The sequence below is a fragment of the Aquarana catesbeiana genome, linkage group LG02 (assembly GCF_042186555.1).
Source record: "Aquarana catesbeiana isolate 2022-GZ linkage group LG02, ASM4218655v1, whole genome shotgun sequence".
Lineage (NCBI taxonomy): Eukaryota > Metazoa > Chordata > Amphibia > Anura > Ranidae > Aquarana > Aquarana catesbeiana.
In genome coordinates this window covers 6,710,746-6,727,665 of record NC_133325.1, presented here as the reverse complement: position 1 = coordinate 6,727,665, position 16,920 = coordinate 6,710,746, and the positions used below count along the sequence as shown (strand labels likewise).

General features: G+C 47.6%; 2 protein-coding genes across 2 annotated transcripts in view; one reads left to right on the top strand and one right to left on the bottom strand.

Annotated features, from left to right (window-relative positions):
* Nucleotides 1–16,920, top strand: part of LOC141126579 (uncharacterized) — a 927,381-nt gene that overhangs the window by 657,738 nt on the left and 252,723 nt on the right. The window lies entirely within an intron of this gene.
* On the bottom strand, nucleotides 4,980–6,379 carry LOC141126594 (uncharacterized). The gene has a single exon (XM_073612517.1). It carries the CDS (start codon nucleotides 6,377–6,379, stop codon nucleotides 5,147–5,149), a length of 1,233 nt encoding a protein of 410 aa, XP_073468618.1. The 3' UTR covers nucleotides 4,980–5,146.

Genomic DNA, 16,920 nt, shown 5'->3' with positions numbered 1-16,920 from the left:
GGGACCACCATGTCAGGGACCACCAGTGCCGCTTGTCAGGGACCACCAGTGCCACTTGTCAGGGACCACCATGTCAGGGACCACTAGTGCCACTTGTCAGGGACCACCAGTGCCACTTGTCAGGGACGACCATGTCAGGGACCACCAGTGCCACTTGTCAGGGACCACCAATGCCACTTGTCAGGGACCACCATGTCAGGGACCACCAGTGCCACTGGTCAGATACCACCATGTCAGGGACCACCAGTGCTGCTTGTCAGGGACTACCATGTCAGGGACCACCAGTGCCACTTGTCAGGGACCACCAGTCAGGGACCACCAGTGCCACTGGTCAGAGACCACCATGTCAGGGACCACCAGTGCCACTTGTCAGGGACCACCATGTTAGGGACCACCAGTGCCATTTGTCAAGGACCACCAGTGCCGTTCGTCAGGGACCACCATGTCAGGGACCACCAGTGCCACTTGTCAGGGACCACCATGTCAGGGAACAGCAATGTCACTTGTCAGGGACCACCATGTCAGGGACCACCAGTGCCACTTGTCAGGGACCACCAGTGCCACTTGTCAGGGACGACCATGTCAGGGACCACCAGTGCCACTTGTCAGGGACTACCATGTCAGGGACCGCCAGTGCCACTGGTCAGAAACCACCATGTCAGGGACCACCAGTGCTACTTGTCAGGGACTACCATGTCAGGGACCACCAGTGCCACTTGTAAGGGACTACCAGTGCCACTTGTCAGGGACAACCATGTCAGGGACCACCATGTCGGGAACCACCAGTGCCACTTGTCAGGGAACACCATGTCAGGGACGACCAGTGCCACTGGTCAGAGACCACCATGTCAGGGACCACCAGTGCCTCTTGTCAGGGACCACCAGTGCTGCTTGTCAGAGACTACCAAGTTAGGGACCACCAGTGCCACTTGTCAGGGACCACCAGTCAGGGACCACCAGTGCCGCTTGTCAGGGACCACCAGTGCCACTTGTCAGGGACCACCAGTGCCACTTGTCACGGACCACCAGTGCCACTTGTCAGGGACGACCATGTCAGGGACCACCATGTCAGGGACCACCAGTGCCACTTGTCAGGGACCACCAGTGCCAGTTGTCAGGGATGACCATGTCAGGGAACACCAGTGCCACTCGTCAGGGACCACCATGTCAGGGACCACCAGTGACACTGGTCAGATACCACCATGTCAGGGACCACCAGTGACACTGGTCAGATACCACCATGTCAGGGACCACCAGTGCTGCTTGTCAGGGACTACCATGTAAGGGACCACCAGTGCCACTTGTCAGGGACCACCAGTGCCACTTGTCAGGGAAGACCAAGTAAGGGACCACCATGTCAGGGACCACCAGTGCCATTTGTCAGGGACCACCAGTGCCGCCACTTGTAAGGGACCACCAGTGCCACTTGTCAGGGAGCACCAGAGCTGCTTGTCAAGGACCACCATGTCAGGGACCACCAGTGCCACTGGGCAGATACCACCATGTCAGGGACCACCAGTGCTGCTTGTCAGGGACTACCATGTCAGGGACCACCAGTGCCACTTGTAAGGGACCACCAGTGCCACTTGTCAGGGATGACCATGTCAGGGACCACCAGTGCTGCTTGTCGGGGACTACCATGTCAGGGACCACCAGTGCCACTTGTAACGGACCCCCAGTGCCACTTGTCAGGGACGACCATGTCAGGGACCACCAGTGTCACTTGTCAGGGACGACCATGTCAGGGACCACCAGTATGACTTGTCAGGTAACACCATGTCAGGAACCCCCAGTGCCACTTGTCGGGGACCACCATATCAGGGAACACCAATGCCACTTGTCAGGGACCACCATGCCAGGGAACACCAATGCCACTTGTCAGGGACCACCATGTCAGGGACCACCAGTGCCACTGGTCAGAGACCACCATGTCAGGGACCACCAGTGCCTCTTGTCAGGGACCACCAGTGCCACTTGTCAGGGACTACCATGTCAGGGACCACCAGTCAGGGACCACCATGTCAGGGACCACCAGTGCCGCTTGTCAGGGACCACCAGTGCCACTTGTCAGGGACCACCATGTCAGGGACCACTAGTGCCACTTGTCAGGGACCACCAGTGCCACTTGTCAGGGACGACCATGTCAGGGACCACCAGTGCCACTTGTCAGGGACCACCAATGCCACTTGTCAGGGACCACCATGTCAGGGACCACCAGTGCCACTGGTCAGATACCACCATGTCAGGGACCACCAGTGCTGCTTGTCAGGGACTACCATGTCAGGGACCACCAGTGCCACTTGTCAGGGACCACCAGTCAGGGACCACCAGTGTCGCTTGTCAGGGACCACCAGTGCCGCTTGTCAGGGAAGACCAAGTAAGGGACCACCATGTCAGGGACCACCAGTGCCATTTGTCAAGGACCACCCGTGCCGCCACTTGTAAGGGACCACCAGTGCTGCTTGTCAGGGAGCATCAGTGCTGCTTGTCAGGGACCACCATGTCGGGGACCACCAGTGCCACTTGTCAGGGACCACCATGTCGGGGACCACCAGTGCCACTTGTCAGGGACCACAATGTCAGGGAACACCAATGCCACTTGTCAGGGACCACCAGTGCCATTTGTCAAGGACCACCAGTGCCACCACTTGTAAGGGACCACCAGTGCCGCTTGTCAGGGAGCATCAGTGCTGCTTGTCAGGGACCACCATTTCGGAGACCACCAGTGCCACTTGTCAGGGAGCATCAGTGCTGCTTGTCAGGGACCACCATGTCGGGGACCACCAGTGCCACTTGTCAGGGACCACAATGTCAGGGACCACTAGTGCCGCTTGTCAGGGACCACCATGTCAGGGACAGCCAGTGCCGCTTGTCAGGAACCACCATGTCAGGGACCACCAGTGTCAGTTGTAAGGGAGCACCATGTCAGGAACCACCAGTGCCACTAGTCAGGGAGCACTATGTCAGGGACCACCAGTGCAGAGCGAGATTATTATCAGTAATAACTTGTACATACACAGTGGGGATCTCCCGCGGTGTCCGGTATTGTTATATGAGAACACCGAGTGCTGATGCCCTGCCCCGTCATTATTATGATTGACAGTGCACTGCTCCTATAACGGTGGGGGCGGGAAATCTGCAATCAGTGTTTACTATACCTGACACAGTGGGACATCCCCGCTGTGTCATACAAGTAATTACTGAATTTTTATAGCACTGATCGCTGTATAAATGTCAATGGTCCCAAAAATGTGTCAAAAGTGTACAATCTGTCCATTGCAATGTCGCAATACTGCTAAAAAAATACCGCTAAAAATTGCAGATCACCCAAAATTACTAGTAAAATAAATTAAAAAATAATAAAAATGCCATAAATCGTTCCCATAGTTTGTAGACGCTGTAATTTTTGCACAAACCAATCAATATACGCTTATTGCAATTTTTTTTACCGGAAATATATAGAAGAATACGTGTCGGCCTAAACTAATGAAGAAATTTGTTTTTTTAAAAACATTTTTGGGGATATTTATTATAGCAAAAAGTAAAAAATATTGTTTTTTTTTTCAAAATTGTTGCTTTTTTTGTGTACAGTGCAAAAAATAAAAACTGCAGAGGTGATCAAATACCACCAAAAAAAAAGCTCTATTTGTGGGGAAAAAAAGGATGCAAATTTCGTTTGGGTACAGCATTGCATGACCGCGCAATTACCAGTTAAAGCGACACAGTGCCAAATTGTAAAAAGTGCTCTGGTCAGGAACGGGGTAAAACCTTCCCGGGGCTGAAGTGGTTAAACCACCATATGCATGAAAACTGACAGTTGTAAGCACCCCGGCAGTGTTATACGGTGTTTCCCAATCCCTCCAACTGCTATTTTTGACAAATAACTTGGCCTTCTACAGGAAGTAGAAGAGAACAGATCTACTGGGAGGATCAACAGGTCATAAAAATGTTACAAGAGGAGACTCGGAAAAACAAAAACATCTACGCAAATAACAGATTGCACCATTTATGTAATTATTGATGTTGCCCATAGTTACACTTTAGTGCCAACATCATAATATTTCCAGGAATAAGAAGTGTCTTTTGCAAACTTTACCCCAAAAAGAGATCTGTCCATTCAGAGTCATTAAAGTGAACCCCAATCAGAGGAATTTTAGTCTCCCAGGAGAAGTGGTAGGAATATGACCGCACACCTTTTTGTAAGCTCAGATCTCTTGCAGTTGTATTGTGTGAATAGTCTATGGAGAGGAGCAATAGCTGGACAGAGAAAAAATATAATAAGGATATCAAATGTTTTCCTAATGGAATCCCTGAGGCTTCCAGTAGAATCAGCTGGAACTCAGTGGTGGAAGTCCTACACCAGCTTGGGTAGTTGCTTTCTCGCTAAACAGAGACCTCTCCCTGGTTGGTGTCCCGACTACAGACCAGCCTGCAAAGCTGTCATCCATGAGAGAAGATGAAACATGGAAAGGAAGCATTGATCGTGAAGAGGGAGGTGGAACATGTAATGGGAGATGTGGACAAGGTGGGCTTAGCTGGAGCCCTAAAGCCTGGTTGATGATGGGTGTAACAGTCAGAAGAATTTGGAATGAGCTTTCAAAATTTGGAATGGACTTTCCCAATGAGGCCTCAGGGGTTTGGCAAGATGCCACTTGACCACTAGTCTTTGTACTGCGGCAGTGTTGGTCATGTATTAGCTCAGGATCGGTCAATGAAGAATACACGTGGGAACACAGCTCAGTTAGTGAATGATGAAAATGCATTACATGTTGAGTCAAAGCTCCATAAAAAAAGGATAAAGATGAGAATCATGAGGAAAACAGTTCAGTCATTGATGCTTATCTGAAAGAAAATATGTCTACTAGATGTGTTTTCAATGGATATAAACATGGAACTTAAATCATCCATCCGTTACATTCCAGTTTGTTCACTGATTTTAGTTTTTTTTTAAGTAGCATTTTATCTTCCCTTCTTCCCTAGCTTGTGGGATGATTTTGGGGCTGTGAATCTAATGGGACACCCGCAATTCCTTTAATATTCCCCTGGATATTCTTCTGGAGTTTCCTCTCTGCAGCTGGAGCTTGTGAATCATCTGGTGATAGATTAGTCCGGTATTAACTGTAACAGCTTTGTCACATTCAGAGCATTAAAACGGCTTTTCTCCAATGTGAATCCTCTGATGTTTGATAAGGTTTGACTTCTGTGTAAAAGCTCTGTCACATTCAGAACACTGAAATGGCTTCTCTCCAGTGTGAACCTTCTGGTGTCTGATAAGCGCTGACTTTACTGTAAAAGCTTTATCACATTCAGAACACTGAAATGTTTTCTCTCTAGTGTGAACAATCTGGTGTGTGATAAGCTTTCTCGTCTCTGTAAAAGCTTTGCCACATTCTGAACACTGAAATGGCTTCTCTCCAGTGTGAACCTTCTGGTGTCTGATAAGCTCTGACTTTACTGTAAAAGCTTTATCACATTCAGAACACAGATATGGTTTCTCTCCAGTGTGAACAATCTGGTGTGTGATAAGCTTTCTCTTCTCTGTAAAAGCTTTGCCACATTCTGAACATTTATATGGCTTCTCTCCAGTGTGAACCATCTGGTGTTTGATTAGCTCTGACTTTACTGTAAATGCTTTATCACATTCAGAACACGGAAATGGTTTCTCTCCAGTGTGAACCATCTGATGTCTGATAAGTTTTGACTTTACTGTAAAAGCGCTGCAACATTCAGAACACTGAAATGGCTTCTCTCCGGTGTGAATCCTCTGGTGTCTGATAAGCTTTGCCTTCTCTGTAAAAGCTTTGCCACATTCTGAACATTGATAAGGCTTCTCTCCAGTGTGAACCATCTGGTGTCTGATAAGGCTTTGCTTATGTACAAAAACTTTGCCACATTCAGAACATTGATATAGATTCTTTCCAGTGTGGACCCTCTGGTGTGTTTTAAGATCTGAATTCCGAGTAAAAGCTTTGTCACATTCAGAACACTGATGTGGTTTCTCTCCAGTGTGAACTACTTGGTGTCTGATAAGCATTGCCTTCTCTGTAAAAGCACTGCCACATTCATAACACTGATATGGCTTCTCTCCAGTGTGAATCCTCTGGTGGATGATATAACCTGACTTATGCCTAAAAACTTTGTCACATTCTGAACACTGATATGGCTTCTCTCCAGTGTGAATCCTCTGGTGGATGATATAACCTGACTTCTGCCTAAAAGCTTTGTCACATTCTGAACACTCATACGGCTTCTCTCCAGTGTGGACCCTCTCATGTATGATAAGATTTTTCCTCCGTGTAAAAATTTTGTCACATTCAGAACACTGAAACTGTTTTTCTCCAGTGTGAACCTTCTGGTGTGTGATACGTTTTGCCTCCATTGTAAAATCTTTATTGCATTCCAAACAAGAAGTAGCTTCTGAAATGACTCCTCTTATATATATGGGTTGGACTTTACTGCAAAATCCACTGTCACTTCCTGAACACTGAAATTACTTCTCTCCTGTTGTCCTCTGAGGCTGAATCAATGTCATAGAGCATCCAAAACATTTACAAAATTTAGAAAACTGATATGACTTTTGTCCTGTGTAAATCCTCCAGTGAATTGTGATAAAGACTTTCAGTCACATAAGACACCCATATGGCTCATTTTCCATGTGACTTAGTTGTTGTATTGATGAAGACCAACATGACTGAAAACTTGGTTCATAAATCCACCTGTACAAAAAAATAAAAAAGTCAAAATTCTATAAAAATAAAATAGCTTTTTAACATTCATTTTTAAATGTATCTAATATATAGAAACAATACGTACAATATTATATATACGTAAATATTTTTTTTTTTTTTACTGAGGACACTATTATTCCCATTGGCTGATACAATTGACAGTTAATTACAATTTCGGGCAGGAGAATCTCATTCTTTGTTCTAATCCAGATAAATGTTCTGCATAGTGATGAGCTTGGGTTCAATTTGCACATGCATTCGGCAAGTGCATCAAAAAATCTCAAAATTGTAGATGTTAATGCAAAACCCATAGATATCAATATATGGTGAGTCTTGAAAATAAACTCTCTCCATTTAGCTAATTATTCCTAATTATCTTCATTGCACTTCAGAAATGCTGTGAGATCTTCCTTTCCTTTAATCTCATTAACCCCGGAAATCCACAAACACACAGTAAGGGGATCCATGCATCTCCCCTTCAGTGGGATAGAAGATCTCACCGCGTTTATAAGGTGAATGAGAAGAGATTTTTTTATAGCAGGTCTTAGAAAGGAGGGTCATATGTAGAAGAAATCCAAAATTGTAGTGTTATACCGCGCTAAGTGTGCTACATGTGAATATTTCCTATAGAACAGCAGCAATTAATCCAAGTGACATAATCAAGGAAAACATGGGTATATAAAAATAATCGCCCTAATAATAAAATATAAAGTGCAAAAAACAAGCCCTTATGATGGAAACATATAAAATGATATGTATATAAGAAAGTCCATATAGAAAAATATCAGAGCAGGTAATCCACCACCAAGTAATCAAGCAGGACTTCTAGTGACACTCCACACCCAGTGAGTAGGGACACCTACCAGATAGTAGGGACCAACTATTGTTAGGATGGTCAAACAGGCAGGCAGAAAAAACCTCTGCAGGGAATATAAGACAGAGGAAATCCTCTGGGACACTCCAATATAAGGCCAGATCTTCTTTGGTAATCACACTTTGAGGGGGAGGGAGAGAAGTACCAATTGATAACCCCCTCTTAGTAATTGTAGGATATAGAGGTTCTCGGAAATTTCCTCCGACTGAGGAACAAATATGAAAAAAATATGATAGTCTCCCCACCATGATCCTGGCATCACATGGACACCTTACTGGGGTTCTCAGGGCCATAAAAGAGCAGACTGCCCTTCTGTCTGTTTTTCCCATTCCCCCACCTTCTGTTTGTGTCCTTCCTGGGCTTAAACTGGCCTTGGCTAGGGGGGGGCGTGAAAAAAACTTCCTGCCCTTCTTATTCTTGGCCTTAACTGGGAATTTTTTCCCAGTTTCCATAGACCACAAAAGAACCTGGTCTAGGCCGAGACCAAAAGTAAGGAACCCTCAAAAGGGCAACCCTCAAGGATGTGATCTGGACATGTGGTCCCCCTCCCATGACTTGACCTAGACGGCCCTTCTTGCCGAACTGAGAAGGGCCGATGACTTAGCCGTGGTTCCGACGTTTCCACTGCCACATCTGCCAGGTATGCCATCTCCTTACTAATAATCTCCAGGGAATCAGTGTCCTCTTTGGACCTGGTCTCCCTAGCGACATAATCAGTTAGTCTATGAAGCCATCCATCAACATTTCTTGCTACATAATCTGAGGCTAATGCTGGCGCCATGGCTGCAGCATTTGCATCCCAGGCCCTTTGTTGTAACGTCTCAGACCTACAGTCCACCTGGTCCTTAATGTTGCCTGAGTCCTTAAAGGACAAGTCAGACTTTTTTTAAACCTGCGACAGGGCTGCATTCAGTTTGGGGGTTTTGAAGAATTTCTCCTCCTCCTATCCCCCAAATGGATACCTCCTTTTCCATGTCTTAAGCTTTAAGACCTTTCTTTCCACTAATTTAGGATGACCTCCTTAAGGGTCTGGTGGACCGGCAGGACCTTGGACTGCGGTCTCACAAGCCCCCTGTACATTTTGTCCTGGGCTAACACCTGTGTTTCGGGTTCTGGAATGTCCTCAGAGGCTTAAATCACCCCGAGCAGCCCCTCTATATCCTCCACAGCAAAAAGGTGCCTGCTCTGCCTGGAATCCTCACTGTCTTGGCTGTCTGATTCCAAATGTCCCCCCTCTTCTAGGGAACTACAGTTTGAATCACCTTGCTCCTCTAATTTCTCTGAGCCTGAATTGAGGGAGGAGGGGTGTCTCTGGGTGCCCCTCAGTATCCAGGCAGATGTACCCTCCTGGGTGGAAGGTTCCTCCCTAAAAGAGAGGGCATCTATGTCCTGCTTCAATGCTATCACTGTCTTCAAGGACTGGAGAGTGGCTATGATCTCGAGAGGAAATCCTTCATAATGGCTGAGGTTTCCTTGCCCGACAGTTTGTGAATGCATCTGTAGCAAAAGGGCTTGGTGTGCTCTTGTGGTAACTTCTCATTACAGTAACCACATCTTTTTTTCACTAGGGGGAGGGGGGGTTTGGCTTTGGTCTATCCCTTGGACAGATCCACTGAGTTCTGGGGAGACAAGAGAAAAAACAGTATCTACTGTCAACCATATCTCTTTCTATGCCACCCCCCCACAGGGGTGTAAGTTAGGCTTCCACCCTTCCCCCACCACCTGTCAGCAGAGGCAGACTCACCACCCATGGTCTCCTCCTGGGCTGCAGCCACCGCTGGTTCCCAGATAGCAAGAATAACTTGCCACAAATTTGTGGCAGTGTTGAATTGTAAGTGTCTTAACTTTTCACTGGCAAGTTGTACACTTGCAGAGCACTTTAAGCACAAGTTCTAGTTGACATTTTTCCAATTTGTAGCAAATTTGCGTGGCAAGTCTCTAGCAAGAGCAGTGGTGAGTCTACAGCAAGAGCTCTGCAAGTCACAGTGACCTCTGTGGTGGTGGGATGACTATTGCACAACATAACAACCAGAACTTGTAGCAGACTTGCAGAATGTTTAGAAAGAAAGTTGATCTGGAGTAGGGATGAGCTGAACACCCCCCAGTTCGGTTCGCACCAGAACTTGCGAACAGACAAAAAATTTGTGCAAACACCAATAAAGTCCATGGGACACGAACATGAAAAATCAAAAGTGCTCATTTTAAAGTGGTTGTAAACCCACAAACAAAACAAACACAAATAAAACCTGCAAGGCAAAGGCATAATGAGCTAGTATGCATAGCATACTAGCTCATTATGTATGACTTACCTTAGATCGAAGCCCCCGCAGCAGTCCTCGTTCACCGCTCCGGCCAGCAACATTGCTCCCGGAGTTACTTCTGGGTATCCCGGGCTCCAGCGATGTGATTGGCCGGAGCAGCGAAGACGTCACTCCCGCGCATGGGCATGGGAGCTGCCGGTAACAGAACCAGGGGACATGTATCAATGCAAAAAAAAGTTTTAAAAATGGCAGTTTTTTCGGGAGCAGTGATTTTAATAATGTTAAAGTGAAACAATAAAAATGAAATATTCCTTTTAATATCGTGCCTGGGGGGGTGTCCTTAGTCTGCCTGTAAATTAACGCATCTTTCCTGTGTTTAGGTCAGTACCGAAGCAAAATTACATTTCTAAAGGAAAAAATGTAATTTAAAAACTACTTGCGGCTGTAATGAGTTGTCAGGTCTCGGCAATATAGATAAAAATAATTTAAAAAAGGCATTGGTTCCCCCTCCAGTCTATTACCAGGCTCTGGGTCTGGTATGAATATTAAGGGAAACCCCTTAAAAAACATTGCGTGACAAGCAGTCATAATTATCAATAGTTATGTTCCCTGCCACAGACCAGGCTATTTCAGAAAGTACAATGAAAAACATACTTCTCTCCCTCAGGAGTGCCCTATTTAATGATTTTTCAGACATGTATGCGCCCTTACATGAGACTGTCCAAACTCATGCTGACAAAATCCACCACCTAGAAACTAAAATAGCGGATCTTCACTCTGCACATAATGATCTTGTTGATGCCTATGCTGACCAAGAATCTGAGATGCAACGCCTCCAGAACAAAATGGAGGCCCTCGAAGACCGCTTGTGGTAAAATAACATCAAGTTTAAAGGCATCCCTAAATCTATACCACCGAACGAATTGAATAACTTTGTACAACGCCTCATGAAGGCTCTGATACCAGCTCTAAATGATATCGAGCTATGTGTGGATAGAGCCCACCGCATACCCAAACCCAAATTCCTACCTGACACTGCACCCAGGGACACCCTGGCACGCATTTACTACTACCATGTCAAAGACCGAGTCTTGGCAGTAGCTAATAAACAGAACCCTGTGGTAACAGACCAATTTAAGGGCACCTCATTATACACCGACATATCGCAACAAACGACGATGAACAGAAAGAAGCTCAATCCACTCACCTCACAAAGGTGCTCTGCAACAACAGCGTAATTTACCGATGGGGTTTTCCCACAAAGCTGCTTGTCACCTGGAATGGCAAGACATATCCCATATACAGCATGGAGAAAGGCATTCAATTCTTTAAAGAATGGCAACTGCTCCCGGCAGATACACAACCTCCTGCTTCCTCCTCCCCGGAACACCTGCAAACGGAAGGGTCCTGATTTAATTTTCTTTGTCGCAACTTGATCTCCCCCTTCACAATATCCTTTGTACTAGAATGAGGCTGGGAGCTTCTATGTTCAGTTTGCTCTTCTGTTTTTCTCACGATTGTTTATTGGCTCAGTGCGTAGCACTGGCAATCTGAATTACCTCCCAGTACACCACAGCAGATTCGGCTGCCCATTAAGCCTGCATTTTGACAGGTGTTTCTAACATATGTTGTTTTTGATTCTCCTATGTTTGTCTTTTTTTCTTATTGTTCCTACTTCCCACCCAGTCACCTCCTATGGTAGGCTTACCAGACATGGACATGATCTACTGAATATGTTCCCTCCGATGTCCACCACTCCTAGAGAACCTCCAATATACATGACTGCTGAATTAGCACGAATCACCAATCACATATCACCGACGTCTCTACACAACAGCTACCTTTTTCATTGTCTCTCTTACAACAATGTAGTCATCTGCCACAATACCTCAGCTAATACTCATCCTTCACTATGCCTTTCAAGCTTATGTCACTGAACTCTAATGCCCCGTACACACGGTCGGATTTTCCGACGGAAAATGTGTGATAGGACCTTGTTGTCGGAAATTCCGACCGTGTGTGGGCTCCATCACACATTTTCCGACACACAAAGTTTGAGAGCAGGCTATAAAATTTTCCGACAACAAAATCCATTGTCGGAATTTCCGATCGTGTGTACACAAATCCGACGCACAAAGTGCCACGCATGCTCAGAATAAACAAAGGGATGAAAGCTATTGGCTACTGCCCTGTTTATAGTCCCGACGTACGTGTTTTACGTCACCGCGTTCAGAATGATCAGATTTTCTGACAACTTTGTGTGACCGTTAGGGATGAGCCGAACACCCCCCGGTTCGGTTCGCACCAGAACCCGCGAACGGACCGAAAGTTCGCACGAACGTTAGAACCCCATTGACGTCTATGGGACTCGAACGTTCGAAATCAAAAGTGCTCATTTTAAAGGCTAATTTGCATGGTATTGTCCTAAAAAGGGTTTGGGGACCCGGGTCCTACCCCAGGGGACATGTATCAATGCAAAAAAAACTTTTAAAAACGGCCGTTTTTTCGGGAGCAGTGATTTTAATGATGCTTAAAGTAAAAAAAAAAAAGTGAAATATTCCTTTAAATATCGTACCTGGGGGGTGTCTATAGTATGCCTGTAAAGTGACGCGTGTTTCCCATGTTTAGAACAGTCCCTGCACCAAATGTCATTTTTAAAGGAAAAAATCTCATTTAAAACTGCTTGCGGGTTTAATGTCATGTCGGGTCATGGCAATATGGATGAAAATCAGTGAGACAAACGGCATGGGTACCCCCCAGTCCATTACCAGGCCCTTTGGGTCTTGTATGGATATTAAGGGGAACCCCGCACCCAAATTAAAATAAGGAAAGGTGTGGGGCCACCAGGCCCTATATACTCTGAACAGCAGTATACAGGCGGTGCAAACAAGACAGGGACTGTAGGTTTGTTGTTAAGTAGAATCTGTTTGTAATTTTGAACATTTTTAACGTGTTTAGCTCCAGCCAAAAAATCTTTTCTAAGCTTTTTGGAAAACATAGGGAAGGGTTATCACCCCTGTGACATTTGTTTTGCTGTCTTTCCTCCTCTTCAGAAGATTTCACCTCACTTTTTTGTCCCAATGAAAAATGTTTTTTGAAAATTTGGGTTTTTTTGTGGAACAAGGATTGGAAAGCATCAGTGGAAAGGAGAAATTGTTTTCCCATATTAACTCTTACAGGAGAGAATTTCCCTTCCTAGGGGTAGATTTCATCTCACTTCCTGTTGTCTCCTTCCGTTTGCAAGTAGGAGTCGTTTGTAAGTTAGATGTTTGAAAGTAGGGTCCTGCCCTATATACTCAGCAGAAATTTGGGCCTTAGGTGTTGCTGTGGCCACAACACTGTAAGCCCTCACAGGGCCCTGCTGTGAAATATTAGATCAAGAATTGTAATTACATGCCCCTGTTGAACAGGAGCTGAAAAATTAGGCCTTAGGCACTGGTGCTGGTGCCACAACACTGCAACCCCTCACAGACACTCTAGTTGGAACGCAGGAACGAGCCCTGCTGCAAATTATTGCTTCAAAAATTGTAATTACACGCCCCTGTTAGACAGGGGCAGAAAAATTGGGCCTTAGGCACTGGTGCTGGTGCCACAACACTGCAACCCCTCACAGACACTCTAGTTGGAACGCAGGAACGAGCCCTGCTGCAAAGTATTGCATCAAAAATTGTAATTACACGCCCCTGTTAGACAGGGGCAGAAAAATTGGGCCTTAGGCACTGGTGCTGGTGCCACAACACTGCAACCCCTCACAGACACTCTAGTTGGAACGCAGGAACGAGCCCTGCTGCAAAGTATTGCATCAAAAATTGTAATTACACGCCCCTGTTAGACAGGGGCAGAAAAATTGGGCCCTAGGCACTGGTGCTGGTGCCACAACACTGCAACCCCTCACAGACACTCTAGTTGGAATGCAGGAACGAGCCCTGCTGCAAAGTATTACATCAAAAATTGTAATTACACGCCCCTGTTAAACAGGGGCTGAAAAATTGTGCCTTAGGCACTGGTGGTGGCGCCCAGAACCAAAAATGTTCTTACAAGCTATCAGCGTGATGATTGAGGAGGAAGAGGATAATTACTCAGGGATAGTCACTCAGCATCAGCATAGGCAGTCTTTGAAGGGATCTGAGATTTCAAAAAAAATTATTCGGTTACATCAGCATCAGGTGCTTGGTAGCTGGTGGTGATCCAAGACTCATTCATTTTTATGAAGGTCAGCCGATCGACCGAGTCGGTGGACAGACGCACCCTGTGATCGGTTACCACGCCTCCAGCAGCACTGAATGTGCGTTCCGAAAGAACGCTGGATGCAGGACAGGCCAGTAGCTCAATTGCATACTGTGCAAGCTCTGGCCAGTGATCCATCCTCAAGACCCAGTAACCCAGAGGATTTTCGGTGGGAAAGGTGTCCAAGTCTGATCTTGCCCCTAGGTATTCCTGCACCATGTAAAACAGACGCTGGCGATGGTTGCTGGAACCGATCATACCTTGGGGCTGCGGACCAAAAAATTGTCTGAACGCATCGGTCAGACGGCCACCTTCTCCACCGCTCCTTCTTTGACTGACCGAAGCCTCAGCAACACGTTGTCCAGAAACAGGAGTTTGTAACCTCCCAGTCTCTGGGAACGCGTTGCACAGACCTTTCTGCAAGGCCTCCCGAAGATGTTTCATCCTCTGCTCCCTCTGCGATGGCAAGATAAGGTCCGCAACCTTACCCTTGTAACGTGGATCAAGGAGGGTTGCCAGCCAGTATTGGTCCTTCTCCTTGATACCACGAATACGAGGATCCTTACGCAGGCTTTGCAGGATCAGGGAGGCCATGCAGCGTAGGTTTGCTGAGGCATTCGGTCCGGAGTCCTCTGGGTCACTAAGAACGACATGGTCCGCAGCCACCTCCTCCCAGCCACGTACAAGTCCATGTGTTTCTTGGGACTGATCCCTTAAAGACTGCTGCTGATGCTGAGTGCCAGGCTCCACCTCCATACTGACACAATCTTCCTCCTCCTCCTCTTCCTCCTCGTCCTCTTCCTGTGTGATCGGCGGGCACGCAGGAACACTGTCTGGATAAAGGGGGCCTTGAGAGCTAAGGAAGTCCTCCTCTTCCTGCCTCTGTTCTGCCTCAAGTGCCCTGTCCATTATTCCACGCAGCGTGTGCTCCAACAGGTGGACAAGGGGGACAGTGTCACTGATGCATGCACTGTCACTGCTCACCATCCTCGTGGCCTCCTCGAATGGTGACAGGACAGTGCATGCATCCCTGATCATGGCCCACTGGCGTGGGGAAAAAAAACCAAGCTCCCCTGACCCTGTCCTGGTGCCATAGTCGCACAGGTACTCATTGATGGCCCTCTGCTGCGTGTGCAGCCGCTGCAGCATGGCCAACGTTGAGTTCCACCTGGTGGGCATGTCACAGATTAGGCGGTTCTTGGGCAGGTTAAACTCCTTTTGGAGGTCCGTCAGCCGAGCACTGGCATTATATGACCGGCGGAAATGCACACAGACTTTCCTGGCCTGCCTCAGGACATCCTGTAAGCCCGGGTACCTGCCCAAGAACCGCTGCACCACCAAGTTAAGGACGTGAGCCAAACAGGGCACATGGGTCATTTGTCCCTGTCGGAGGGCAGAGAGGAGGTTGGTGCCATTGTCGCAAACCACCATTCCTGCCTTAAGTTGGCGTGGCGTCAACCACCTCTGAACCTGCCCCTGCAGAGCTGACAGAACCTCTGCCCCAGTGTGGCTCCTGTCCCCCAAGCACACCAGCTCAAGCACCGCATGGCATCTTTTGGCCTGCGTACTTGCGTAGCCCCTTGAACGCCTACGGAGCACCGCTGGTTCCGAGGAAGAGGCCATGGAGGAAGAAGAAGAGGAGGGGGTGGAGGAGAGAGGTGTGTCACAATCAGCATTTTGGAGGCGTGGTGGCAGAACAACCTCCAACACTACTGCACCTTGTCCTGCATCCTTCCCAGCTGCCAGCAGAGTCACCCAATGCGCCGTGAAACTTAGGTAACGTCCCTGTCCATGCCTGCTGGACCATGAGTCAGCGGTAATATGCACCTTACCGCTGACCGCCCTGTCCAGCGAGGCATGGACATTGCCTTCCACATGCCGGTAGAGAGCCGGAATCGCCTTCCGTGAGAAAAAGTGGCGTTTGGGTACCTGCCACTGAGGAACCGCACATTCCACAAACTCACGGAAGGGGGCAGAGTCTACCAACTGAAAAGGCAGCAGTTGAAGTGCTAGCAATTTTGCCAAGCTAGCATTCAACCGCTGGGCATGTGGATGGCTGGGAGCAAACTTCTTTCGGCGGTGCAGCAGCTGGGGCAGGGAAATTTGCCTGGTACAATCTGACGTCGGTGTACCAAAAGCAGATTGCCCACAAGTACTTGGCTGTGACACACCTAATTCTACACCTTCATTCCTCTCACTGCAGGTCTCAGAGAGGACTGAAGGTCTAGTGGGGTTGGAAATCTCAGCTGATGAGGAGCAAGGAGAGATCCTCTTTGTTCTTTGGTGTGGGTCTTTTAGATACGCTTGCCAACGAACTGCATGGCAGGTCAACATATGTCTGGTCAAGCATGTGGTACCCAAGCGGGAGATATTTTGGCCACGCGAGATACGCTTGAGACATATGTTGCAAATAGCAGCGGTGCGATCTGATGCACTCGTCTCAAAAAAGGCCCACACCAAAGAACTTTTTGAATAACGCGCAGAGACTGCAGCGCCCTGCACATGTGGAGCTTTGGGGTGTGATGCAGTCAATGTGTTGCCCTTAGGCTGGCCCCTGGAGGGCATCCTGCCTCGTTGGTGATGTGCTGCCGCCTCCTCCTCCTCCTCCTCCTCCTCCTCCTCCTCCTCCTCCTCTCTCCTATCAGGCACCCACGTTGAGTCAGTGACCTCATCATCCCCTCCCTCCTCATCACTGGAGCAAACCTGGCAGTATGCTGCAGCAGGGGGAGCATGACTGCCAGATTGCTGTCCTTCTTGGGCACCCCCTCTGTCCGCGCTCATGTTACTGCCTTCATCGAGCTCAGTATCGTCATCAGAGCCTTCCAAACGC